This window comes from Ranitomeya variabilis, chromosome 3 (assembly GCF_051348905.1).
Source record: "Ranitomeya variabilis isolate aRanVar5 chromosome 3, aRanVar5.hap1, whole genome shotgun sequence".
Taxonomy (NCBI): domain Eukaryota; kingdom Metazoa; phylum Chordata; class Amphibia; order Anura; family Dendrobatidae; genus Ranitomeya; species Ranitomeya variabilis.
The window spans coordinates 755,507,159-755,533,700 of NC_135234.1; the positions used below are offsets into that span (position 1 = coordinate 755,507,159).

The window sequence follows — 26,542 nt, forward strand, 5'->3', positions numbered from 1 at the left end:
TTCCATCACCCTAGAGCTCGTCCGTTATTTATGTTATTTTGCTTGTCCAGTGCGATCCCCAGCCATTGGGATCCATGACAGGGGCACCAACCCTTTCCCCTATCACTCCTGTTGTGAATCCAGCAGTCCTCCCACCTGGATCGTCCCCAGCACCTACCCTTTCTACTGTCACTTCCACTGCCAATTTAGCCGCACACCCACATGAGATGCTCCAAGCAGCGGCCTCTCCTCCCAATGCTTCCACAACAGCACTCTCACGCAGCCTACATAACCCTATGCCCAGTACCTCACAGGCTGTCTCGTAGCCAAGCGCACACCTGTATGGGACGGTGGCGACTGTATCAAGGGGGGGGCTCAATGTGGGAGGGGGATACCAATAGCACAGGAAGCACAAAGGGGAGGGAATGTTGGCAACCTATTTTTGAAAAAGAACTTCCTGAGGGACCCTTGTTAGTGGTGGGAAAGGGTGACATAACAACAATGGAGACAGACGCTATTGTTAATGCTGCCAATTCTCGGTTAGAGCACAATGGAGGTGTAGCTAGAGCTATAGTGGAAGCAGGAGGGGCGACTATTCAAGCTGACAGTCAAATCATTGTTGAGTCACATGGTCAGATAGCTGTTGGGGACATAGCGGTGACTAAAGCTGGCAATCTCCTGTGTAGAATGATCATACACACTGTGACCCCTACTTATGACCCTATTCATCCAGACATTAGTGCTCAGCAACTTCATGCAGCAATAACTCGCATTAATGAGGACAGGACTGTTAAAGCTTTTAAGACTGCCTGCGTCACCTGGAGCCCACACCATGATACTGGAGCTGCCCAAATAGAGCCCCTCATTCCAGGACTGTTACCTCCTCCGGCTCCTCATACACAAGGGACTACATCTGCACTCCCGGTGCCATCTCTACTCCCGCCTCAGGTGCCACCGCCAACAGTGCCAATGCTCATGTCTGAGGAGCCCACCATCTGTGTCAAGTTTACACCCCGGCACGCTGCTACTCTGTTGAACCAAGTTCTAGATCCAGAAAAACAGCCGATGCCTTTCTACAGGAGCATGACGAGACATGGGACTCTGGTGTTGAGTTCTGCCAAGAACCTAAGACAAGGGCCTCGGATGAGTTGGCTGACCTATCAATTATTATTGTTGCCAAAGGTTTCCAGATGCCTCAAAGCTGATGCAGCCATTGTACGATGACCTCAAGACGTCAGCGTTTCCACTATGTACTAAATCCGTGGAAGCTTTCTACGCTCTTAAACAGGCCATACAGTCTGCACCAGCTCTTGGAATCCCAAATTATCAACTACCTTTTTACTTGTTTGTCAGTGAAGTAGCAGGACATGCTTCCGGAGTCCTAGCACAAAAACATGGGGGAAGAACAAGATCAATCGGCTACTACTCTGCCCGCCTGGACTCTGTGTCTCAAGCTTCCCCGACTTGCCTCAGAGCTGTTCATGCTGCACATATGCTTCTGGACAAAACTTCTGATATCATCTGAGGACATCCAGTTCTCTTAATGGCTCCACACAACATAATTGCTATTGTTGGAACCTAAACATCTGTTGGTACAGCATCATATGAGACTCCTATGTTGGCTCTTGGTTCCGGATAATGTCACTCTTGTCCGCTGCAGCATCTTCAAACTGTCCACGCTGCTTCCTCTTTCCAGGGGGGATGTGGATGATACTGATGCTCTCGGAGAAGATGCCTCTACACACTCAGAGGATCATGACTGTCTTGAACAAATGCATGAAGAAGTAGCCTCCCAGAAAAGCGTGTCTGAAGACCCACTCCCACATGCTGACCCGACGTTCTTCACTGATGGTTCCAGATTTGCAGATGAAACAGGAAGGTTCCACATGGGATATGCCATGGTTACACATGACCAGGTCATCTCAGCCGGATCCCTACCACCGCACGTCTGCACAAGAAGCGGAACTTAAGGCTTTGACGTTGGCTTGTCAGGAAGCGACGGAGAAGGTGGTCAACATCTACACGGATTCAAGATACGCTTTTGGAGTGGCTCATGACTTCGGCAGCATCTGGGCAGCCAGAGGATACCTAACGTCCTGTGGAACTCCTGTAAAACATGCTGCTACGATGCAAGAACTTGTGGTCGCTCTGAATCTACCTTCAGAGGTTGCAGTGATCGAGATCAAAGCTCACGGGAGACTGGATTCTCCAGAAGCAAGGGGGAACTTCTTTGCTGACAAAACAGCAAAAACCTATGCTGTGGATCCATTTAGGAAAGAGAAAGCAGCGGTGTACGTGTCACAAGACACTGAAGAAGGGACTAAAGCCTCTCTTATGAGGATTATCCATCTACATCAAGACAAGACATCAGATGATGAAAAGAAGTCATGGCAAGAAGGAGGAGCTAAAAAGGATGAAGATGGAGTCTGGAGGATTAACAAAAAGGTCTGTCTACCCCGTAATCTGTGCCCTTCAGTGACAGAATGGGCACACGGTATCACCCACAGAGGCAAGAATCAGATGAATGACCTAATTTGGAAGACTTATATGGCACTTGGGATCTCTACTGTCACCCAAAATTATTTCAAGTCCTGCCTTGTGTGTGCAACATGCAATCCAGCACCACCTCAGAAAGTTACTCAGAAACATTTGGCTAAACCACTTTATCCCTTTCAGAAAATTCAGATTGACCACATTCAAATGCCAAAAGTAGGGAAGTACGAGTATGTACTGGAAGTGACTGACATGTTCTCAGGATGGCCCGAAGCCTATCCAGTAACCAACATGACTGCCAGAGTGACTGTTAAGAGACTGATGCATGAAGTAGTAAGCAGATATGGGGTCCCAGAGGTAATTGAGAGTGACCAAGTACCTGCGTTCACTGCAGCACTGACTAAGGAACTATGGACATTGGTGGGAGCTGATTTGGGTTTACATACTCCATATCACCTACACAGCAGTGGGAAAGTAGAAACACTGAATGGCACCTTCAAAAATAAAATACTGAAAGCCAGTTAGGAGGTCAGACTTGGACAGACATTTTGCACGTTGCCTTATACTCAGTCAGAAACACTCCAAGGGGTCCCACTAAACTCACACCATACGAGATTCTTTTTGGGGGGCCTCCAAGATTGGGTCAATATTTTCCACAACAGCTAGCCTTGGGAAGTGATACTCTTGTAAATTCTGTAATTGTTGTTAATTGTTGTTACTAAAGAACTGTCAGTAACACATGTACGAGTTTTATCATCCATTCCAGGTCCAGATTCCAGTGAAGGTACCCATACTTTCTAACCTGGTGACTACATGCTGGTAAAGAAGTGCATCAGAAAGACATCCCTGGAGTCGAGATTTGAGGGCCCCTACCAAGTGCTCCTGACTCCTCATACTTCAGTCAGGGTTGCTGAGCGCCTCCTGGATCCATCTCTCACATTGTAAATTTGTTAGACAGTTAGGGACAGAGTAGGATCTGACCTGCTTGTCAAAGTCCAGCTACAAAGGGAGGTTTTCCACAAGGGAAAACTTGTCTCAAACTGGTGAAAACTCCAATTCCCCCCTCCCGGGCAAGACGGTCAGATCTAGGATGTGTACATCAGGGTTAGTCGCACATGTGTATTTTATGTAACCATGGAGATGGGAGATTGGAGAGTAATAGATCCAGCAGGTTGGAAAGTCCCGAGGACATGGGTAACACGCTCCGATATACCTCCGCAGTATACCCATAATTGGTCACACATTTTCTGGTGTCTATAGCATCCATATTGTCATGAAGCCTCTGATGTCATAATAACACTTAACATCGGTGGGTTAGGGAACCACGGTGGGATCAAGATAAAAGAAAAGGTTAATAAAGTATTTAGGGGGGACTGTTGAGGAGAGCCATAAGATCAAATACTTAATTAACCTCAACACATAAGGTAATTGAGGGAAGCAACCCATAACATGTATTGTTTAACCTTACATAAGTTTTCCTCAGACAAAGTAAGACACTTAAGATGGCTGCCATCTCCTCTACCAGAGCCGTGTGCTCTGGTATCCAAGATGAACAATGAAGACACTGAAGATGGCCACCATTTCCTGTATCTGCATGCCGTGCGGTTTGGTATCCAAGATGACGCCCACCCTGATGACCTCATGGATCCACCCACAGTGACGCCCACCTTGATGACCTCACGGACCAACCCACCCTGATGACCTCATGGATCCGCCCATGGACTTGCTCATGCCCAACCCACTAACCAATGGAATACATCCGATCACTCCCATTTTAGAGCTAACCGAGCCCCCTTACAGGAGATATATAACATTGTGTTTGACTAATAAACTTCCCTTCTTGGAGCTGAGCCACACATTGATCAAGGAGAGTTACAGCTGACTGTGTCTGGTGTATTTCTTTAGTGCACATGATCAATATCCATTAGGACAGGAGTAGGCAACTAGAGAATTGAACATTTTATTAATTGTTCAACCCTAATAAAAGTCTTTACTTTATTGTGGCTTCATACGTGAAAACAGCAACGGGTCAGCAACGAGACCCGTTGAAGCTCAGAGGAGCGAAACGATCGTCGTCGTCTGGAACCGAAGGTTCACCCTGTACTGCCCTGCTGTTTTCACGTATGAAGCCACAATAAAGTAAAGACTTTGTTCACACAGATGGTGAGTGCTCGTTTCTCTCATACTTAAAAATGTTCTAAAGACTGTTTCTGTTTTCACGAGCACCCCATATGGAAGTGATGCAGGATATTAGCCGTAAGTTGGAGGTGGAAGTACAGGTTGGGCGGTGCTGATTGTGCGTCTGTGTTTTTTTCTTTTTCTTTGGAGTTTTTCATCCCATGATGTTGGAACCCCCAATAGACAGATGTACACCAACTCTGTCGTACCGGAAATCATTTAGTTATAGGGTTACCTTACCTATAGGGTGATCCTTCGTGGAGTGGGGGCGCCGTCTCCGCTGTACAGTAGGGTGCCAACCCCCACAGTCAGGTAGGCTGTTACTAAGAATAGGGAACAGACATAGAGAGGTACTCTGTGTGTATTATGCACTGTTTTGCACTTTAGGGTATTTTGTTATTCTCTCTGCTTCACACTACAGTGGAGCAAAAAAGTATTTAGTCAGTCAGCAATAGTGCAAGTTCCACCACTTAAAAAGATGAGAGGCGTCTGTAATTTACATCATAGGTAGACCTCAACTATGGGAGACAAACTGAGAAAAAAAAAATCCAGAAAATCACATTGTCTGTTTTTTTAACATTTTATTTGCATTTTATGGTGGAAAATAAGTATTTGGTCAGAAACAAACACTCAAGATTTCTGGCTCTCACAGACCTGTAACTTCTTCTTTAAGAGTCTCCTCTTTCCTCCACTCATTACCTGTAGTAATGGCACCTGTTTAAACTTATTATCAGTATAAAAAGACACCTGTGCACACCATCAAACAGTCTGACTCCAAACTCCACTATGGTGAAGACCAAAGAGCTGTCAAAGGACACCAGAAACAAAATTGTAGCCCTGCACCAGGCTGGGAAGACTGAATCTGCAATAGCCAACCAGCTTGGAGTGAAGAAATCAACAGTGGGAGCAATAATTTGAAAATGGAAGACATACAAGACCACTGATAATCTCCCTCGATCTGGGGCTCCACGCAAAATCCCACCCCGTGGGGTCAGAATGATCACAAGAACGGTGAGCAAAAATCCCAGAACCACGCGGGGGGACCTAGTGAATGAACTGCAGAGAGCTGGGACCAATGTAACAAGGCCTACCATAAGTAACACACTAAGCCACCATGGACTCAGATCCTGCAGTGTCAGACGTGTCCCACTGCTTAAGCCAGTACATGTCCGGGCCCGTCTGAAGTTTGCTAGAGAGCATTTGGCTGATCCAGAGGAGTTTTGGGAGAATGTCCTATGGTCTGATGAAACCAAACTGGAACTGTTTGGTAGAAACACAACTTGTCGTGTTTGGAGGAAAAAGAATACTGAGTTGCATCCATCAAACACCATACCTACTGTAAAGCATGGTGGTGGAAACATCATGCTTTGGGGCTGTTTCTCTGCAAAGGGGCCAGGACGACTGATCCGGGTACATGAAAGAATGAATGGGGCCATGTATCGTGAGATTTTGAGTGCAAACCTCCTTCCATCAGCAAGGGCATTGAAGATGAAACGTGGCTGGGTCTTTCAACATGACAATGATCCAAAGCACACCGCCAGGGCAATGAAGGAGTGGCTTCGTAAGAAGCATTTCAAGGTCCTGGAGTGGCCTAGCCAGTCTCCAGATCTCAACCCTATAGAAAACCTTTGGAGGGAGTTGAAAGTCCGTGTTGCCAAGCGAAAAGCCCCAAACCTCACTGCTCTAGAGGAGATCTGCATGGAGGAATGGGCCAACATACCAACAACAGTGTGTGGCAACCTTGTGAAGACTTACAGAAAACGTTTGACCTCTGTCATTGCCAACAAAGGATATATTACAAAGTATTGAGATGAAATTTTGTTTCTGACCAAATACTTATTTTCCACCATAATATGCAAATAACATGATAAAAAAACAGACAATGTGATTTTCTGGATTTTTTCTTCTCAGTTTGTCTCCCATAGTTGAAGTCTACCTATGATGTAAAATATAGACGCCTCTCATCTTTTTAAGGCCGGTTTCACACGTCAGTGGCTCCGGTACGTGAGGTGACAGTTTCCTCACGTACCGGAGACACTGACACACGTAGACCCATAAAAATCAATGCATCTGTTCAGATGTCATTGATTTTTTGCGGACCGTGTCTCCGTGTGCCAAACACGGAGACATGTCAGTGTTCGTGGGAGCGCACGTTTTACACGGACCCAATAGAGTCAATGGGTCCGCGTAAAACACGGACCTCACACGGACATTCTCCGTCTGGGGTCCGTGTGCGTGCAGGAGACAGCGCTACAGTAAGCGCTGTCCCCCCCACATGGTGCTGAAGCCGGTATTCATATCTTCCCTGCAGCAGCGTTTGCTGTAGAGAAAATATGAAGAATGGTGTTAAAAATAAAGATTTAGGTGTCCGCCGCCCCCCCACCCCCTGTGCGCCCCCCCCCACTGGTCAGAAAATACTTAACCGCTCCCTCGCTCCTTCCTGGTCTGGCCACGCCTCCTACTGTATGCGGTCACGTGGGGCCGATCATTTACAATCATGAATAGTCGGCTCCGCCCCAATGGGAGGTGGAGCCACATATTCATGACTGTAAATGATCGGCCCCACGTGACCGCATGCAGGAGAAGCCGCGGCCAGACCAGGAAGCAGCGAGGGAGCGGGTAAGTATTTTCTGACCAGCGGGGGGGGGGGGGCGCACAGGGGGTGGGGGGGCGGCGGACACCTAAATCTTTATTTTTAACACCATTCTTCATATTTTCTCTGCAGCAAACGCTGCTGCAGGGAAGATATGAATCGCAGCTTCAGCACCATGCAGAGTGGGTACCACACGCTCCGTGTGGTACCCACTCGCCATACGGGTGGCACACGTGTGCCGCACGTATGGCCTCCGTGAGTTCCCAGGCACACGGACACGGATAACTCCGGTACCGATTTATTCCGGTACCGGAATTATCTGGACGTGTGGGACAGCCCTAAGTGGTGGAACTTGCACTATTGCTGACTGACTAAATACTTTTTTGCCCCACTGTATGTTCCCTATCATGGACCCATCCTGTTATATATGTTCACCATCCTGGTATATATGTTCCCTATCATGGACCCATCTTGGTATATATGCTACCCATTCTGGTATATATGTCCCTTCCTGGGCTCCATTCTGGTATATATATCCCCCATCCTGGTATATTTGTTCCCCATCCTGGAATATATATATGCCTTATCCTGGGCCCCATCCTGGTATATACAGTATGTTCCCCATGCTGGGTCCATCCTGGTTTATATGCCACCCCCTTCATGGTATATGTCCCTTATCCTGGGCCCCATCCTGGTATATATATCCCCATCCTGATATTTGCCCCTTAATTTGGGCCCCATCCTTGTATATATCCCCCGTTCTGCCGCTGTTTTTCAATGCATAGAAAAGAAAAAGTCCTCTTCTAAAGCCGGTAACTGACTTCTACGTGCAATTGACGGGAGTGCATAATGTCACTGCCATATACGCCCCCAGTCGTGTTCACGCCGACATCAACTACTGGCCTCCAATTGGATCTGGAAGCGTATATTGCAGCGCACGGACCCCTGTGCCACAATACACTACAGCTGAATATGCATCCAAGGACACACGTCCGGCTGAAGTATTCGCTGGTGTTGGCGGGCCCCTCCTGCATGGGCCGGTGATCGATACACCCCTCGGTTTCCCCTGTTTTTCATTTGTTCCTTTTTTTTTTATTTGTGTTTTTTTTTTTTAAGTCTATTTTATATGTGATCATCTATTTTTTATATTCACCATTGTTTGGGGCTTCCTGATGCTTTTGACATATTCATTAATTGCGACTTTTTAAAAAGATGCATTTTTTTGCACAAATTTATTCCATTCACCCCTCACCCCGGAGTGATTTTTTTTTTGTACATCTGTAGTTTTTGAGCAGAATTTTGTGACTTTCTGCAGAAACGTGACTTTTCGAGCTAAAAATGACCAGGTTAAAGGTAAAGAGCCATTTTTATTTTGTTAAACAAAACGCTCCATTTTGAAGAGCTGCAAAAAACAGCAACAAGCACCACAAGACAAAAAAAAACTGAAAAATACTAAAAAGAAAAACAAAAAAACAGCCAATTTTTTTTATTATTTTCCTAATTTACGTGTGCATTATTCATGGCAATCAGCGCACTTATAATCAAATCTTCCGTCTGATGTGAGTGATTCTGCACAGGAACTAATTTTGGGAGATTGGCTCATTTCCTATTCTATTGCTCCATGTTATCAGCCATTTCTCCAGCTGCAGTCCCCTATAATCAGTGTCAGAAAGGGAAATAGACTCCCTGCCCTCCTGATCTCTGATGTATGGGATATATTATTACTCCATCCATACATGTGACTGATTATAACCCTGCTGAACTACTATAAGCTCTAGGGTTCAGGATTCCTGTCCCTTTAAGGATTTAAAGAGCCACGCTGCTTTGATTTCTGTCACTGCCCCTCAGTGGCGCTGACATAGTTAAAAGGGAGGAGGATGGGGCTCCTCCTCAGGATAGTCCTTCCTCCCTTTAGTCCATCCAGGCAGGGAATCCCCAGGTCTGAGACAGAAGAGAGCAGGCATGGCACCTCCTCAGCTGTCAGGCTGGAGCTTCCTGCTGGGGTCTTGCCTCCTGGGCTTTGTAGTGCATTCTGCTCCCACCTATGAAACGTTCTACTTTGAACAGAAGGTAAGAAACTCCATCATCTCTTTGGGGGGAGAATGTAGGGTCTATAGGGAAGAGGCGACGTGTGTGTGTGTGTGTGTGTGTGTGTGTGTGTGTGTGTGTGTGTGTTGCTAATTTGCCTGGTTAACCCTTTAGTATTGTATCCAGGGACGCCTTTGTGCTGGCCCTATATGGGTTAACGTGAGCGCTCTCATCACGAGTCTGCGTCTTCCTGTGTTTCGTAATGGGCTCAGCTGACATTCGATTCTAATTTCCTTCCCTCTAATTTTCAATAGTCAGCAAAAGCCTGAACTCATCCGACCTAAATGTATGGTCCGGGAGGGGTCTGGGGTCCGGCAGATGTGGCGGGGATGGAAAATATCGAGGCGAATGGCTACAGTCCTATGTGAAGCCCCAACTAACAATCTGGGCTCTGCTACGTCTGGTGTATAATGTTACCAGGAATGTGCGCAGTGATACAACCTCACAATCCCTAATATGTATATCTCATATGGTGGTGGAGCAGGCGAAGCTCCCACGTCTGACTACAAGATCTGTAAAAGGACCCCCCAATTACTGTATAAGGGGGCCGCCATGTCTAACATGTCCTACATCTGTTCTGCTAGAGCACAATACACACTGCAGTTATTGTATGGTCGGGGCCCCTCGTACCACCCACATACTGTACAGCATCAGTGCCCAGGGAACCCCCAGTGTGAAGACCTCTGATGTAAGACAAGCCCCTGCGTGCAAGGTAGTGAGGAACTATGGTGGAAAAGGCGCAAAATCTGCTGCCAGAATGTTTCGAAGTCTGGTGATGGCCATACAGTGATTAACTTGTGACTGACAAGCAATATTTCTCTTTACAGCACAGATCGCCTCTCATGCTGTGCCAAATTTATTAACGCACTACTCTCCAGGTCTCAGTTGCCACCGTTTTCCTTGAAGATGCACCGTTTCTCTTTCAGACTGCACGCAGCTCCTTTGCCTCTCGGATAATAGCACATTATGCCCTCTCCCCTTCAGGTGGTACACCATGTCTGCTTACTCCTCTTCCCTCCCCTTCAGATGGCACTCCATGCCACAAGGATGTTTCATGGCCTTCTCCTCCTCTCAGATGGCACTGCATGCCACAAGGATGTTTCATGGCTGCCTCCTCCTCCTCCTTTCAGATGGCACTCCATGCCCTCGCCCCAGTCCTCCTTTTTTGATTGCCCTCACCCTAGTCCTCCTTTTTTGATGGCACTCCATGCCCTCGCCCTAGTCCTCCTTTCAAATGGCACTCCATGCCCTCGCCCTAGTCCTCCTTTCAGATGGCACTCCATGCCCTCGCCCTAGTCCTCCTTTCAGATGGCACTCCATGCCCTCGCCCTAGTCCTCCTTTCAGATGGCACTCCATGCCCTCGCCCTAGTCGTCCTCTTCAGATGGCACTCCATGCCCTCGCCCTAGTCGTCCTCTTCAGATGGCACTCCATGCCCTCGCCCTAGTCGTCCTCTTCAGATGGCACTCCATGCCCTCGCCCTAGTCGTCCTCTTCTTCAGATGGCACTCCATGCCCTCGCCCTAGTCGTCCTCTTCTTCAGATGGCACTCCATGCCCTCTCCCTAGTCCTCTTCTTCAGATGGCACTCCATGCCCTCTCCCTAGTCCTCTTCTTCAGATGGCACTCCATGCCCTCTCCCTAGTCCTCTTTTCAGATGGCACTCCTTGCCCTAGTCCTCCTTTTTTGATGGCACTCTATGCCTTCGCCCTAGTCCTCCTTTCAGATGGCACTCCATGCCCTCGTTCTCCTCTTTCCCCTCTCAGATGGCACTCCATGCCTCCTCTTCCTCTTCTCATATGGCACTCCATGCCATCCTCTTCCTCCTTTCATATGGCACTCCAGGCCCTGCATCTCTGGTGAACCCTGCCTTATTGGTCATAGTCAATAGATGGTGCTCCATTGTTCCTCTTCCAATTGGCTTTTAAAATATATTCACCTCCACACTTTCAGATTTGTTCTTACAGGGCCAGATCTCTGGATGCCTATGAAGGCCTAAATTGGAAAACTCTCCCAGGGTTGCAGATGGCATGTGATTATATGGGTGGGCCTAGAGAGGGTAATATTGGGGGTCACCCTTCTTCCATTCTTATGGTCACAAAAACAAGAATCTACCACCCACGGGTGCAAACACTTTTATACATGGCCCTAAAACAAACATATTATCTTAACATCCCCATTATACACATTTTCCTGCACTGATACATTGTAACAAACTATTAGTACAGAGTGTGTTTAGAGTCTTGTATAGAGGACACAGTTGCAGTGAACAGATAGCGGAGGAAGTGTTGGGTCCAGGGGTGAACATAACATTGGTGCAAACTCTGCAGCGGCACAGGGGTCCAGTTGGTAATCGGGGTCTTGTCGCCTTACAAACGGCTTTCTACTGTATTAGGCCGGCGTCACACTGGTGAGTTTTACGGACGTAAGAGCGCAGAAATTACGTCCGTAAAACTCGCAAAATAAATGGCACAATTATTCTCAATGGGGCTGCTCCTATCAGCCGTATATTACGGTTCAGTATTATACGGCTTTCTACGGCCGTACAAAATCGCAGCATGCTGCGTTTGTCACCGTATTGCGCAAAAAAATCGCCAATGAAAGTCTATGGGGGCAAGAAAAATACGGATTCCACACGGACCAGCAGTGTGACTTGCGAGAAATACGCAGCGGTGTTAGTGAAAAGTCGGCAATTCAATTGCCGGCTATTCATTTCTCCTGCACAAACCCGACAGGATATGAGACATGATTACATACAGTAAACCATCTCATATCCCCATTTTTTGCATATTCCACACTACTAATGTTAGTAGTGTGTATGTGCAAAATTTCAGCGCTGTAGCTGCTAAAATAAAGGGTTAAATGGCGGAAAAAATTGGCGTGGGCTCCCGCGCAATTTTCTCCGCCAGAATGGTAAAGCCAGTGACTGAGGGCAGATATTAATAGCCAGGAGAGGGTCCATGGTTATTGGCCCCCCTGGCTACAAACATCTGCCCCCAGCCACCCCAGAAAAGGCACATCTGGAAGATGCGCCTATTCTGGCACTTGGCCACTCTCCATTATTAATCTGGCTTAATGTCACCTTACAATAGCAAGGTGGCATTAACCCTTCATTACCCCATATCCCACCGCTACAGGGAGTGGGAAGAGAGTGGCCAAGTGCCAGAATAGGTGCATCTTCCAGATGTGCCTTTTCTGGGGTGGCTGGGGGCAGATGTTTTTAGCCATGGGGGGGGGGGGGGCAATAACCATGGACCCTCTCTAGGCTATTAATATCTGCCCTCAGTCACTGGCTTTACCACTCTGGCGGAGAAAATTGCGCGGGAGCCCACGCCAATTTTTTCCGCCATTTAACCCTTTATTTTAGCAGCTACAGCGCTGAAATTTTGCACATACACACTACTAACATTAGTAGTGTGGAATATGCAAAAAAAGGGGATATGAGATGGTTTACTGTATGTAATCATGTCTCATATCCTGTCGGGTTTGTGCAGGAGAAATGAAAAGCCGGCAATTGAATTAGCGGCTTTTCACAGAGATCGCGCTGAATGAAATCTAAATACAGACTATATATATATATATATATATATATATATATATATATATATATATATATACTGTATATATGTTTTCCCGAACATTTGAGCACATAAATCCATTAGGGTATGTTTCCACGGTCAGGAAACGCTGCTTGTTTGACGCTGCGCAGAGCTGCAGCGTCCAGATGTTCCAGCATAGTGGAGGGGATTTTATGAAATCCCGTCTCCACTATGCGTGGAAACCCGCACGCGGCGGCCCTGCGACTCCGGACATGCTGCGCGTCTTTTCAGATCGCAGCATGTCCGTACACCTTGCGGGGACGCAGCGTCCCCGCAAGGCATATCACAGGGCCCTATGGGAGAGAGCGATCATCCCGGATGTGAAGAGTTAACACATCCGGCATGATCGCGTCCCAGAAAGGGGGCGGGGCTTAGCGCCGAGCGGCTTCGCCGCTGCGGCGATACCACCGGCCATCCTGACAGTGGAAACATACCCTTAGATGTCGGTTTTGCAAGCCTGCGCGAAAATCTCGCAGTACGGATGCCATACAGATTACATACGGAGGATGCCATGCGCAAAATACGCTGACACACCCTGAGTACGGATCAATATTTTGGGAACATTTCTCCGTATTACGGCCGTAGTACGGACGTATAATACGTGGCGTATTGTCTTACGCCAAGTATGACGCCGGCCTTAGACTCCAGGTAAATGCCTGAGATAAAGAAATATACGGGAAACCTTATTTGATTGTAAGAGGGATGAGGGTCCGCTGTAAGATGAGATGTTGGGTAACAAGGGGCCCATACACTGTCTCAAGTGGGTTTCAGCTTCTGGATGTAAAACGTGGACACATTCACTGACAGCATGCATAGATCTTGCGTGTTTTTTTTTTTTTTTTTTTTTTTTTAGCCTCTTCTGGCTATTTTTATTTTTTATTTTTTTTTGCCTGTCTTGTGGCAATTGATTGTTGCACAAAATCAGAAATGCGTTTTTACATTTTTTTTGCAACTTTATAGATTAAAAAAAAAATTAAAAAAAATCCTATGATCGATCTGCTAAAATGTAATTGAGGTTTGTGCCAAAAAATTTAGACGTGCGTAAAATCATTCGTGGAGGGGATACTGAAGGACACTGGCACAAAAAATGTGAGACTTTTTTTTTTTTTTTTTTTGTAATTTAAAATCTCAATTAAGGAATCAGCCGAAAAACGTCTGGAAACCCAAAACGCCACCCACAATGGTGAACAGAATAAAAACACAAATGAAAAGAATAAGGCACAAATGAGAGAAAAAAAAGGTGGGGGGAGGAGGTGGGTATGCCCAAATACACTTTAGACCCGATTCATTATTGTATTAGAAAAATATGATTGGGGTAAGGGGGGGACTGAGCAGAACTGGGATGGCTGCACGGCTTTTCCCCTGACTACTGGCACAACTTGAATAGCCTCTTGTAACAGGCTGAACGTGGCACGTCAGGGTCCAGCTGTGGCATCTCCTGCTTGGGAGTTCATGGCCTCGTACTGACCATTATTGTGGCCTCTAATGGACAGTGGTGGTAGCGACATAACATGGACCCCGCTGCATCTTCCGTTACCTTCACGATTCTATAATCTGACTTGCAGGTCCCTGTTGGCTGTTGGGGGTCTCAGGACTCAGATCCTCCACCAATCACTTGAACCACAAGGTATAAGCTCAGCTAATGCATAAACCTGTGCATAGTGGTATACGGGCCCGAGGCTGTCTCAGTCTGTATACGTCTGTGTGCATGCTCAGAACGAAGTGATCTCATGGTCTGAGCGATCTGTAGAGGTCTCTGGTCACGGTCCGGCAAAGCCCATCAACAGGAATGGGCCCCTTTTTTTTTTTTCTTCTCAGATTAAATTTATTTTTGTATTTTTATCGGTCGTCCATGACAGCACTACGGAGAGAGGGGATCCGCCCTTCAGGAACAGGAAACCTACAGATACATAAGGGCGGCACCTCTCCCACGCATCAGTTGGTTTCCTGTTCCTGGAGGACAGGATTCCCTGCAGATACGACTTCGTTTCTCCTATCAATACCCAGGCCGGCTGTCCGACCCAGGTAGCGAGGGGGTCTCCTACCTCGGGCAGTGCGGGTCCCTGGAAGCGCCACGGTGGGTCCGGGTAGGGCTCCACGACAGTGAGCGGTGCAGTGTGGAGCGACGTCCGGAGGAGGTCCATCCCCAGTGGTCAGCAGGTGAGTATGTCCCCCCCCGGGGTCCGCTCTCCCCCCTGGGCCTCGGTCTTCCCCACTCTCCCCGTCGGTGCGGTGCAGCGCGGCGTCCTGTGTGCTCCTTTCGATTCGGGACCGGAGCTGGGGGTCGGACGCCGGCCTCTGCCGCGGTCACCGCTGGGCTGCGGCCGTGGAAGCGGCGGTGGCGTAGCGGGGGGGCGGCTGGGGGGTCCGGCGGCGCCGTTCCCAGGCTTCCGGGCACGTTTCTGAGCGTTCTGCCCGAAACCGGAAGTGACGCGCAGGGGGCGGGGCCAAAACCGGAAGTCAAACGCCGGCCGGTTTTTTTCTAAAAACGCCGCTGTCCTGCATGCGGCGGGGGCGGGGGGGGGGGCGTTTGGGTGCAGGGGGGGGGTGGAGCAGTCACCTGCAAGTCGGGGGGGTGGATTTGGCCACACACCTGCACTGATTCCGGATCCGGGGGAGGGCTATTTATAGCCAAACAAAATGCTGCAGCACTGCTTGTGAGCCCATCTGCAGCTATGGATGAGCCGGAAGCTGCCGTCGGTCTGCTGGAGCTGGAGCAGGAGCAGGATGGATCCTCGGAGAAGTCCCATGCGAACCCCCAGCTGAAGACCCGCGGACACAGTAACCAGACCAGTCGCAGATCTAAGCAGAAGGATCTGGACCGACCCCCCAGTAATCCGGTACCTACCGCTACTGCCTGGGTAAGAGATCTTCGTGAATGTACCCTGATGCAGTCTTTTCCTATGTTTATTTCCGTAGGGGAAAAAAAGCGCTGGTAAATCAAAAAACAAGGAGTGCGCGCTATGCGCTTGCCCTTTGCCAGACGCCTACCCTAAGAGACTTTGTCAGTCGTGTGTACGGCAGACGGTAGGAAATAAATTGATGGGAGCACTGATAGCGGTAGCGCCAGATAAATTACATAGCCTTTTTCTCCGCTCCCATAGGTGGCGGAAGAGTCTCCTGATTTCACATCAAGCCTTAGGGAGATTATCAGGAAGGAGGTGAAAGATTCCCTGAAATCCCTGTCCTGGGGGGAGTCTTCCAAAAGAAGAAGGGAGCCTAGCGCCTCAGAGTCGGATTTGTCCGCTGGCCCTAGTAGGGAGAATGAGTCAGACGCCTCTGTCTCCTCAGCGTCCTCTTCGGAAGAGGAGTCTAACCGGTTCTGTTTCCCATTGGACCAAATGGACAAACTTATTAAGTCAGTTAGATCCACCATGGGGGTGGCTGATGAAAGGCCAGAACTCTCTACACAGGACCTAATGTTTGGCGGTCTAGACCCTAAAAAACGTAGGTCTTTTCCGCTCAATGACAAGGTCCAGAACCTCATCAAAAGGGAATGGAAAAAACCGGAGAAGAAAGGCTCTTTTCCACCTGCCTTTAAACGCAGATATCCCTTTGAGGACCCCATGGTGAATACATGGGATAAGGCGCCGAAATTGGACGCAGCGGTGTCTAAGGCGTCTAAAAAATCATCTATCCCCTTCGACGACATGGCTTCCCTAAAGGACCCTCTCGATAAGAAGGCTGACTCATTCCTTAAAGGGACATGGGAGATGTCGGCGGGTGCCCTGAGACCTGCTGTAGCTGCGACATGTGCAGCCAGATCGATGATGGTCTGGCTGGATCAGCTAGGGTCTAAGTTGGAAGGCGGTGTTTCCAGAGACTCTATGTTGAAATTCCTGCCAACAATTCAGAATGCCGCTGCCTTTCTCGCGGACGCATCTGCGGATTCGGCAAGAATGGCGGCTAGGGCGGCCGGACTATCAAACGCAGCACGCAGGGCCCTGTGGCTGAAATGTTGGCCAGGTGACCTTCAATCCAGATCCCGTCTGTGCTCTATCCCATGCGAAGGGGAATACCTGTTTGGTCCAGTCCTAGACGAACTGCTGGAGAAAGCTGGAGACGAGAAGAAAAAGTTTCCCAATCTACCAGCTACCTCTTACAGGCGTCCCTTCACAGGGAAAAGATTCTTTCGGAGGAGACCAGCCAGAGACCAGAGCAGATGGGATGAGAAAAAGAAGAAAGGTACTGGATTTATGTTTGGAGGTGGAGGACGTCAGGAGCCATCCCGTGAGGTCAAAAAACCACCCCAATGACTAGTCGCCCCGGTGGGAGGTAGACTATCTGCCTTCTACCCGGCCTGGTCCAAAATCTCCAGTAGTGATTGGATTTTGGGGTTAATAGCTACGGGTCTGCGGCTAGAGTTCTCCTCCATCCCTCAGAACTTCTTCAGAGTTACCCCACTCAGGTCCTCTCCAGCAGAACAGGCGGCCCTGGAAGCAGAAGTTCACGACCTGCTCAGTAAGAATGTCCTGTCAGAGGTTCCGGAAGGAGAACAGGGTAGAGGATTCTACTCTCCTCTATTTCTAATAAGTAAACCTGATGGCTCCTTCAGAACAATTATTAACCTTAGGGCTCTTAATAATTTCCTGACCGTCCAATCATTTAAGATGGAAACTATTAACACTGCAATAAAGCTGCTGTTTAAAAACTGCTTTATGGTAGTATTGGATTTGAAGGACGCCTATTACCATATCCCCATTTATGCAGGTCACCAACGATACCTGAGGGTGGCGGTAAGGTTGGATGGGGTAATCAGACACTTCCAGTATAGGGCCCTCCCCTTTGGTATATCGGTCGCCCCTCGAGTGTTTACCAAAGTTATGGCGGAGGTTATGGCTCACTTGCATGAGTCCAACATTCTAATAATCCCCTACCTGGACGATCTCCTTATCGTAGGTAAAACGGCGGATCACTGTCTGGAACAGTTACATAAAGTGATGTCTGCTCTGGAGCGTCTGGGGTGGATGCTAAATGTCAAAAAATCACGCTTACAGCCCATGACGGTGCAGCGATTTTTAGGCCTGACCCTGGATTCCCAGGTTCAGGAATGCCGTTTGCCTCAAGAGAAAATTGATCGCTTGCACCTTCAGGTGCTGAATGCCTCTAAAAACCCCACCATGTCCCTTAGAAGAGCCATGTCTCTGTTGGGCTCTCTCTCGTCCTGTATTCCAGCGGTCCGATGGGCCCAGTATCATACGAGGATACTTCAGGGCGAGGTGCTGTTACAACAAAAAAGGTTGGGGGGATGTCTGGAGAGCCTGATGACCCTATCCCAAGACGCTATTATATCCCTCGGATGGTGGCTAGTCCAAGAGAACCTGTCCACAGGGGTCCCCTGGGAATATAATGTAACTCGTATAGTCACCTCGGACGCTAGCCCTTCTGGATGGGGGGCTCACATGGGGGATACATTGATCCAGGGGCTTTGGGATCGGGATCAGATAGAAATGTCTTCCAACCTAAAGGAGTTAACGGCTGTGGAACAGGCAGTTAAATCACTCCTTGTCTATCTACAGGGCCACCACGTGCGGGTATTCTCGGACAATCGGGTCGCCGTGGCATACATAAATCACCAAGGCGGGACTCGTTCCAAATCCCTAATGTGCGTAGCAGATCGTCTATTCCATCTAGCAGAGCAACATCTTCTCTCATTGACGGCTCTTCACATAAGAGGGGCAGAAAACACTACAGCGGATTTCTTAAGCCGCAACACATTGAGGCAGGGGGAGTGGTCCCTGAACGACTCCATCTTCAACCTCATCGTGGAAAGATGGGGTCAACCAGAAATAGACCTGTTTGCCACAAAAGAAAACAGGAAAGTGGCACAATTCTGCTCTCTCAACCCCAGAGAAAATCCTCTGTCAGTAGACGCCCTCCTCATAGACTGGAACTTCAGGCTAGCCTACGCCTTTCCTCCCCTGTCTCTACTTCCTCTGGTGGTGAGGAAAATCAGGAAGGACAAAGCCACAGTGATAATAATTGCCCCCTTCTGGCCCAGAAGGACGTGGTTTCCATGCCTGAGGGCTATGTCGATATCCGACCCATGGGTCTTGCCAGACATCCCGGATCTCCTGTCCCAGGGCCCAGTCTACCATCCTCGGGCGGTTGGCCTTCATCTGACGGCGTGGATTTTGAGCGGGCGCTGTTAAAGGATAGGGGGTTCTCTCCGGGCCTCATTAACACTCTGCTGAAGAGCAGAAAAATAATCACCACAAAGATTTATGTTAGGATCTGGAAGAGGTTCCTTCAGAACTCGGGGGTAATAGCTGGTCAGTCAATACCAATAGACCAGATTTTAGAATTCTTACAGAAAGGGTTAGATATGGGGTTATCCCCAAATACACTTAAAGTGCAGGTATCAGCCTTAGGGGCCCTCTTTGGCTGCAACATTGCTGAGAATCACTGGGTCAGCAGATTCATCAGAGCGACAAAACGGTCCAGGCCAATGGTGAAGAATAGGGTCATGCCATGGGACCTGAACCTAGTCCTCTCAGCCATGACAGAGGCCCCATTTGAGCCAATTGCATCAGCCTCTATTAAAAATGTATCCCTTAAAGTAGCCTTCCTGGTGGCCCTAACATCGGCGCGTAGGATAGGCGACATCCAAGCATTATCCAGGGTTCCCCCTTACATGCAGCTTAGGGATGATAGAGTGATACTATCCCCTGATCCAGCATATCTTCCTAAAGTAGTGTCCAGGTTCCACAGAACACAGGAAATAGTTCTTCCATCCTTCCTCCCCAATCCTACTAACGATAAGGAAAGGAAGCTACACACTTTAGATGTAAAAAGATGTATCCTGGAATATCTGGCAGTAACTGATCCCTGGAAGATAGATAACGCCCTATTCGTGTCCTATCAGGGTAGTAGGAAGGGTCACAGGGCATCAAAATCTACTTTAGCTAGATGGATCAGGGAGGCTATCTCGCTGGCATACATCTCAAAGGGCAAGCCGGCGCCTGAAGGTCTAAAAGCGCATTCCACTAGAGCTATGGCGGCTTCGTGGGCAGAAAAATTGGAGGTGTCGATCGACCAAATTTGTAAGGCTGCTACTTGGTCTTCTCCACACACATTCTATAACCATTATAGATTGAACTTGGGTGCCTCTTCTGACCTTTCGTTTGGTGTAAGGGTGCTGCAAGCTGTAGTCCCTCCCTAGTTAGTTACTCTCTGTAATTCTCTCCGTAGTGCTGTCATGGACGACCGATAAAGTCTTAGTTACTCACCGGTTAACGGTGTTTTTCGGAGTCCATGACAGCACCTGTACATACCCTCCCGTCTTCTTAAGTTCTGGGTGTACACCTCTTCCTTTATTTATATAATTCACGGGTAGTGAATAGTTAGTTATTTGTATCATTGTTTATTATGTATGCTATTAACCTTGGTGGTCCTCTTGTGCTCTGTAAACCAACTGATGCGTGGGAGAGGTGCCGCCCTTATGTATCTGTAGGTTTCCTGTTCCTGAAGGGCGGATCCCCTCTCTCCGTAGTGCTGTCATGGACTCCGAAAAACACCGTTAACCGGTGAGTAACTAAGACTTTCAGTCCGTAGAGCCCGTACTAAGGCTTAGTTTTGCAGAACAAGCTGTGGTTTTGAATGGCACCTTTTTCTTTGTGTAGACCATAAATATCTGACCTGTTGTGAGTAGCGGTGAAGGGGCTGTAACCTATTAAAATATGTTTAGAAGCCATGTTGCACTTCTAAAGAATAGTCTCCATAATAAAACCCTTGTTTGTGTAGACCTCTCTAAGGACACCTGGCCGCCCATGAGGGTATGTTCACATGTAGCAGAAATTTCTGACGCCATTTGCTAGGCCTCATTTATCAGGACTGCCTTTTGTTGCCCATAACCAATCACAGAGGAGCTTTCATTCTAGCAGAGCAGCTTAAGAAATGAAAGCTGCTCTGTGATTGGTTGCTAGTGGCAACAAAACTGGTCTGATAAATGAGGCCTACAGAACTGACTTCGTTGTGTTTTTTTTCTTTTTTTTTTTTGTGGTATCAATGTTTCTAAGTGTTTCCAAAAAAAAAAAAACCCACCCGGAAAGTTGTAAATGACAAAATAGGCTAAAATATCTGAATTATCAAAATAAACTGAAGGGGGGGAAAGTCAAGAGCTTGTAAAAACTTACAGCACAAATTCAAAAATGCATAAGGTACAAAATAGACACTATTTAGAGTCACTGATATTTTAGAAAAAGGCCAAAAAGCCAAAAATCGGCGTCTATAGGCTTGGTTAATCAGAACAGTCTTTGTTGGCCCTGGCAACCAATCATGGCGCAGCTTTCATGTCTTAAACTGCTCTGCTGGAATAAAAGCTGTGCTGTGATTGGTTACTATGGGAAACAGACAGTATGTCTATGCTATGGTCGTAAAGGGGTTAAAGTGAATATACACTACATGGGTGCAGAGCGTGTATACAGCAGGCTCAAAAATTATGCCTGTACCTGTACCATACACAGTACCTGCTGTTTAACCATTTAAATGCTGTTGTCAATCAGCGACGGCGGTATTTAGATGGCGTAATTGCCAGTTCAGCCGCACTGGCTCCCATAGTCGCGTCTTCCTGTGACGTAATTGTGGGTCACCATGCAGTCGGTGGGTGGCCATGGCTACTGTGTTCATCGTACTATGAAACCTGACTTGTGTCCTGGCTTCATAGAAGAACCGCCATTTAACTATTTACCTCAGACTGCAGTGACTCATTACATGGCAAAAGCGATCCGATGATCGAAGGTTCAGGTCCCTGAAGGGGGCTAAAATGTAAAAATGAAGAAAATATGTATATTAAAAAAAAAAACACAATCTTAAATGTTCCCCTTTTCCCAGTTAAAAATGAAAAGGGGGAAAAATAATCTTTATTTTTATGGTATCACCACATCCAGTGTTGTAGTGGACAGACAAGGGCCTGTCAGGAACATTGACTCTCGAGGGCCCACTGCTCATCTACATGCAAATATTAGATTACCCTCATTTACAAATGTATTTGTTAGTTAATGATGCGATGTCGACTTTGCACATAGTGAATCAAGAATGATGTGCCCAGTACTGCTCATATAGGAGGGTGGAGGCCCACCGGGGATTCACCTGTTCCCCCGAACGGCCAGTCCGTAAAAGTCGTATCTGTTCATCCTGAGCCACCTACTTCATGAATAGTATGGTGACCATTACATTTAAAGCAGTGGTAGATCGCTACTTAAAGGATAATGCAGATGTCAGAGGTCGGCCCTCAATGCAACGTATTTTTATGAAGCTGTCGCGCTCATGTCCAGGGAGCCGCGTCCAGTTCATGCATTACAGTCCAATCTTGAACAGTGTCTGCATGAGCCCAAACTCTTCTTGAGACCCACTTTCAGCTGAATTATGACTTTAAGCCACAAGTTCAATCCTGCTGGGAAGCCAAGGGCATCTAAAAGCCAAATGGTGCAAGTTGTTCGTTTTTTAGTGAAACCCAATTGCAAAAGTTCTCACTCCCCCAAACTTTTTTTTTTCTCTAAAATGAATGTATCCCTAAAGGTGGCCATCCCTTTAATAGTATTTCTTATATGGGTCGGTGGTACCATTACGGCTTCCTAGGCTCCAGATTCCTGGTCCAACTGCACCCACTATAGTTGCATCCTTTGGTTTAAGGGCTATGGATAACATGGCCACGACCCCTGCGGGCACCATAATGGCCATCGGTGGTTGTCTCCCTTAGGTCACCCGTCTTGATTGTGCCATGCAGCTAGTGTATAGCGATGTATTGTTCTGCTCATCAGTGGAGATAATGTACTTGGCTCGCTTTGAATGCGGATTATTATAGCGCCATCCACACAATGGGCCGCGGGGAGGACACAATGGACTGCTTGTCAATTGGGTAAAATAAGGAAGTACTTGTAGGACGCGGCCGGTGAAATGAGATATTTTTATGCACTGCTAATCAAAGGGTCACCCTGCAGAAGGCACTTTCTTACCCGGTCAGGAAGCAGTAGTCATTTCCTCCTCTGGCTTCCTACAATCTGCTCAAATACCTGGTAGGACACAATCACACCGCTCGTTACGGGTTCATTATAAGGCGCCAGTCAACTATATCTGCAGATGTTCATATTCATTGTGTGCAGTATCAGCGGCCCCTACTACTATGGCAATGAAAAGCTTAGGGAAAAAAAAACTAAACTTCTTATTTCTATGATTGGCGCTGCATTTGCTATATAGTTTTGCAACTTCTCCCCATTCAAGTGAATGCAGCAATATTGGGCACATAACATGGACAAACGTGGTTCTGTTTCTCTGGAAAATTAAGACAGACAGATTAGGTATGAGATAGATGGGGAGAGAGAGAGAGATAGGTATATATGTAGAGATATACTATTCTATTCGTGCTGGCTCAGGACCTGACCCCATTTTTTTTTTTTTTTTCCTCCCTCTCTCTCTCCCCTGCATTGACTGAGTCTGCCTGCTGCCACCACTAGGGGGAGCTCACAGAACGCTGTATTAATATGTAGACTGATGAGCTCCCTCTAGTGGTGGCTGCAGGAAAGTCAGAAGTTTATAATTTCCACTCTGCAGAAGATTTGGGACTTTCTGCTCTTGGCTTACAGTAGCAGACACTCTGGTTAGACTGGGATCAGGTTTTCCAATGCAATGACCTAATTACATTTGATAACGCAAGATCTTGACTTTGACATTAATCATCTCTGCCTCCTGTAAACTGTAATTAGTGATGTGATATTTCCAGTTGATGAGAAAAATTTCCAGCACTGGCAGGATGTCCCCAGTACCTTCATTTAAAGGGCTAGTCCCATAAAAATTAGTAGATTCCCCTAGATTTAGGATGGGGCTGACTTCTTTTGGGGGTCTGAATTCTAGACCCCCCTGGTGATCCGGAGAATGGGGCATTGTGATCCCGAGAATCGAGCAATCTGAGCGGAGTGGGGGCAGGTGGGATTCACATCTGAGCTTCATTCAGGACAATGCTGCTGTGCTCTGTGTTTGGGATTGCTGGGGGTAAAGCAGTCGGACCTCCCCCCTGCAATCGGCAAGTTATCTATCATATGTATAGTAGAATTTTTTTATTTTTTTGGAGTAAACCTTTAATTCCTGAGAATCGATGTCTAGTGACTTAAATACAGAGACTTCTAGTCCAAGACCTGACTGTACAGTCTTCTATTAGTAAAGCTGATGTGCATAATTGCTAACTGTCCCAGACTCCCTGGGGAACCTTAAAAGAAAGGGGTGAGACTTATGTAACCCCTGCCCCCCACCAAAAAATGGGCACTCTGATATGAGCCAGCAGTGCCCAGGAGGGGTGTGTATTGGAGGAGACTCTCAAAGCAAGCTGATGTCACAGCTCACCTCCTCCTCCTCCTCCTCCTGTACAATGACTGATAACACCTCTATATACAGTAGATAACACAGGATCCACCATTCACAATAGGTGATGTCACAGCTCCCCTCCTCCTCCTGCACAATGACTATGACAATGAATTGACCCACCTCTTCCGACAAGCCTTCAACCTGCAGTAACCATCGATCGACCAAACCGCTGCACGACCAGCTCTATCCTCGCCTACTGTATTCTCACCCATCCCTTGTAGATTGTGAGCCTTCGCGGGCAGGGTCCTCTGTCCTCCTGTACCAGTTATGACTTGTACTGATTAAGATTATTGTACCTGTTTTTATGTATACCCCTCCTCACATGTAAAGTGCCATGGAATAAATGGCGCTATAACAATTAAAAATAATAATAATCCACCATTCACAATAGCTGATATCACAGCTCACCTCCTCCTCCGGTTCAATGACTGATAACACCTCTATATACAGTAGATAACACAGGATCCACCATTCACAATAGGTGATATCACAGCTCTCCTCCTCCTCCGGTTCAATGACTGATAACACCTCTATATACAGTAGATAACACAGGATCCACCATTCACAATAGGTGATGTCACAGCTCACCTCCTCCTCCTGTACAATGACTGATAACACCTCTATATACAGTAGATAACACAGGATCCACCATTCACAATAGGTGATGTCACAGCTCACCACCTCCTTCTGTACAATGACTGATAACACCTCTATATACAGTAGATAACACAGGATCCACCATTCACCATAGGTAATGTCACAGCTCACCTCCTCCTCCTGTACAATGACTGATACACCTCTATATGCAATAGATAGCACAGGATCCACCATTCACAATAGGTGATGTCACAGCTCACCTCCTCCTCCTGTACAATGACTGATAACACCTCTATATACAGTAGATAACACAGGATCCACCATTCACAATAGGTGATGTCACAGCTCACCTCCTCCTCCTGTACAATGACTGATAACACCTCTATATACAGTATATAACACAGGATCCACCATTCACAATAGGCGATGTCACAGCTCACCTCCTCCTCCGGTTCAATGACTGATAACACCTCTATATACAGTAGATAACACAGGATCCACCATTCACAATAGGTGATGTCACAGCTCACCTCCTCCTCCTGTACAATCAGCAAATTCCTAATATGTTGATACTAACTTGATTTGCATGGCATCGATATTTCTCACCTTTTATTATTCAGGGATGTAGCAACCTTGTGATGCCAACAGATGCCGTCACCCCCTCAATTTTGAAGAATTATCTAGAAGACCACCTAGTTCATTGAATATCCTTAGTGGAGCTTCCTGCTTAAAGGGGTTTTGCAGGGCTCTAAAAAAAAAAAAAAAAAAAAAAAAATACTGTTACAATTGTCCACAGGTTTTACTTAGTTTTGCTTTCTCATCCCTATTCATTTCATTGAGGCTGAGCTGCAATACCCCAGACCCATCCCATGGACAGGGGAGGCGCTGTTTCCTGGAAGGAACTAGTTATATTTTTCTAACGCTTTGTGTAAAATCTTCCTTAGGCTTTGCTGAATTATTATTATTATTTATTGTTATAGCGCAATTTATTCCATGGCGCTTTACATGTGAGGAGGGGTATACATAGCAAAAAGCAAGTACAATAATCTTAAACAATACAAGTCATAACTGGTACAGGAGGAGAGAGGACCCTGCCCGCGAGGGCTCACAATCTACAAGGGATGGGTGAGGATACAGTAGGTGAGTCTGAATGACAGATCTCTTCAGGTGATTCCTGAGCTGTTGGTCTGTCTTCTCGTTTTCCGGCTCGGTCAGTCTCGCTCATCCGTAAACCGATCTTCCAGCATTCTGTCAGTCCTGACTCAGCTGGAAAGTGTCATCAGAGCCGTCTAATTGTCCGGGTCACTGAGTGTTGGCTAATTATTACAGTATGTGCCCTGTACGGCCCCCCTACATCTGCTCTGCCATGTTACCCACTAGGCTTGTACATGTATCAGGGACCCTCTGTATAACACCGCAGCTGCTATGGGGCCCCTGTGAGACAGGGGGGCCCACCTGTCGCAAGCACCAACTCCCCCTGCCGCCGCTTTGCACTTTACCGGCGTCTACCTTTTTTTTATTTTTTTTTGGGTAACTATAACTGAGTACTGGACTATGGGGCCATTCTTGGGTGGGGGTGGGGGGGTTTGGGGAGGGGAGCTGTGCTGTATACTATGTGGGCCGTGTTATATACTACATGGCTGTTCTATATAATATGTGG

At 47.3% G+C, this 26,542-nt stretch overlaps 1 protein-coding gene across 2 annotated transcripts in view; it reads left to right on the plus strand.

The window, feature by feature from the left end:
• PRCP (prolylcarboxypeptidase) overlaps positions 1–26,542 on the plus strand; it is a 109,807-nt gene that overhangs the window by 60,964 nt on the left and 22,301 nt on the right. The window contains exon 1 of one of the 2 annotated variants that reach the window (XM_077298661.1): positions 9,138–9,313. The exons of the other annotated variant lie outside the window; for it this stretch is intronic. Within the exon in view, the coding sequence (XP_077154776.1) occupies positions 9,206–9,313 (108 nt within the window). The 5' untranslated portion in view covers positions 9,138–9,205. Of the gene's footprint in view, positions 1–9,137; positions 9,314–26,542 lie in introns of those variants that run through there. 2 annotated transcript variants of the gene reach the window in all.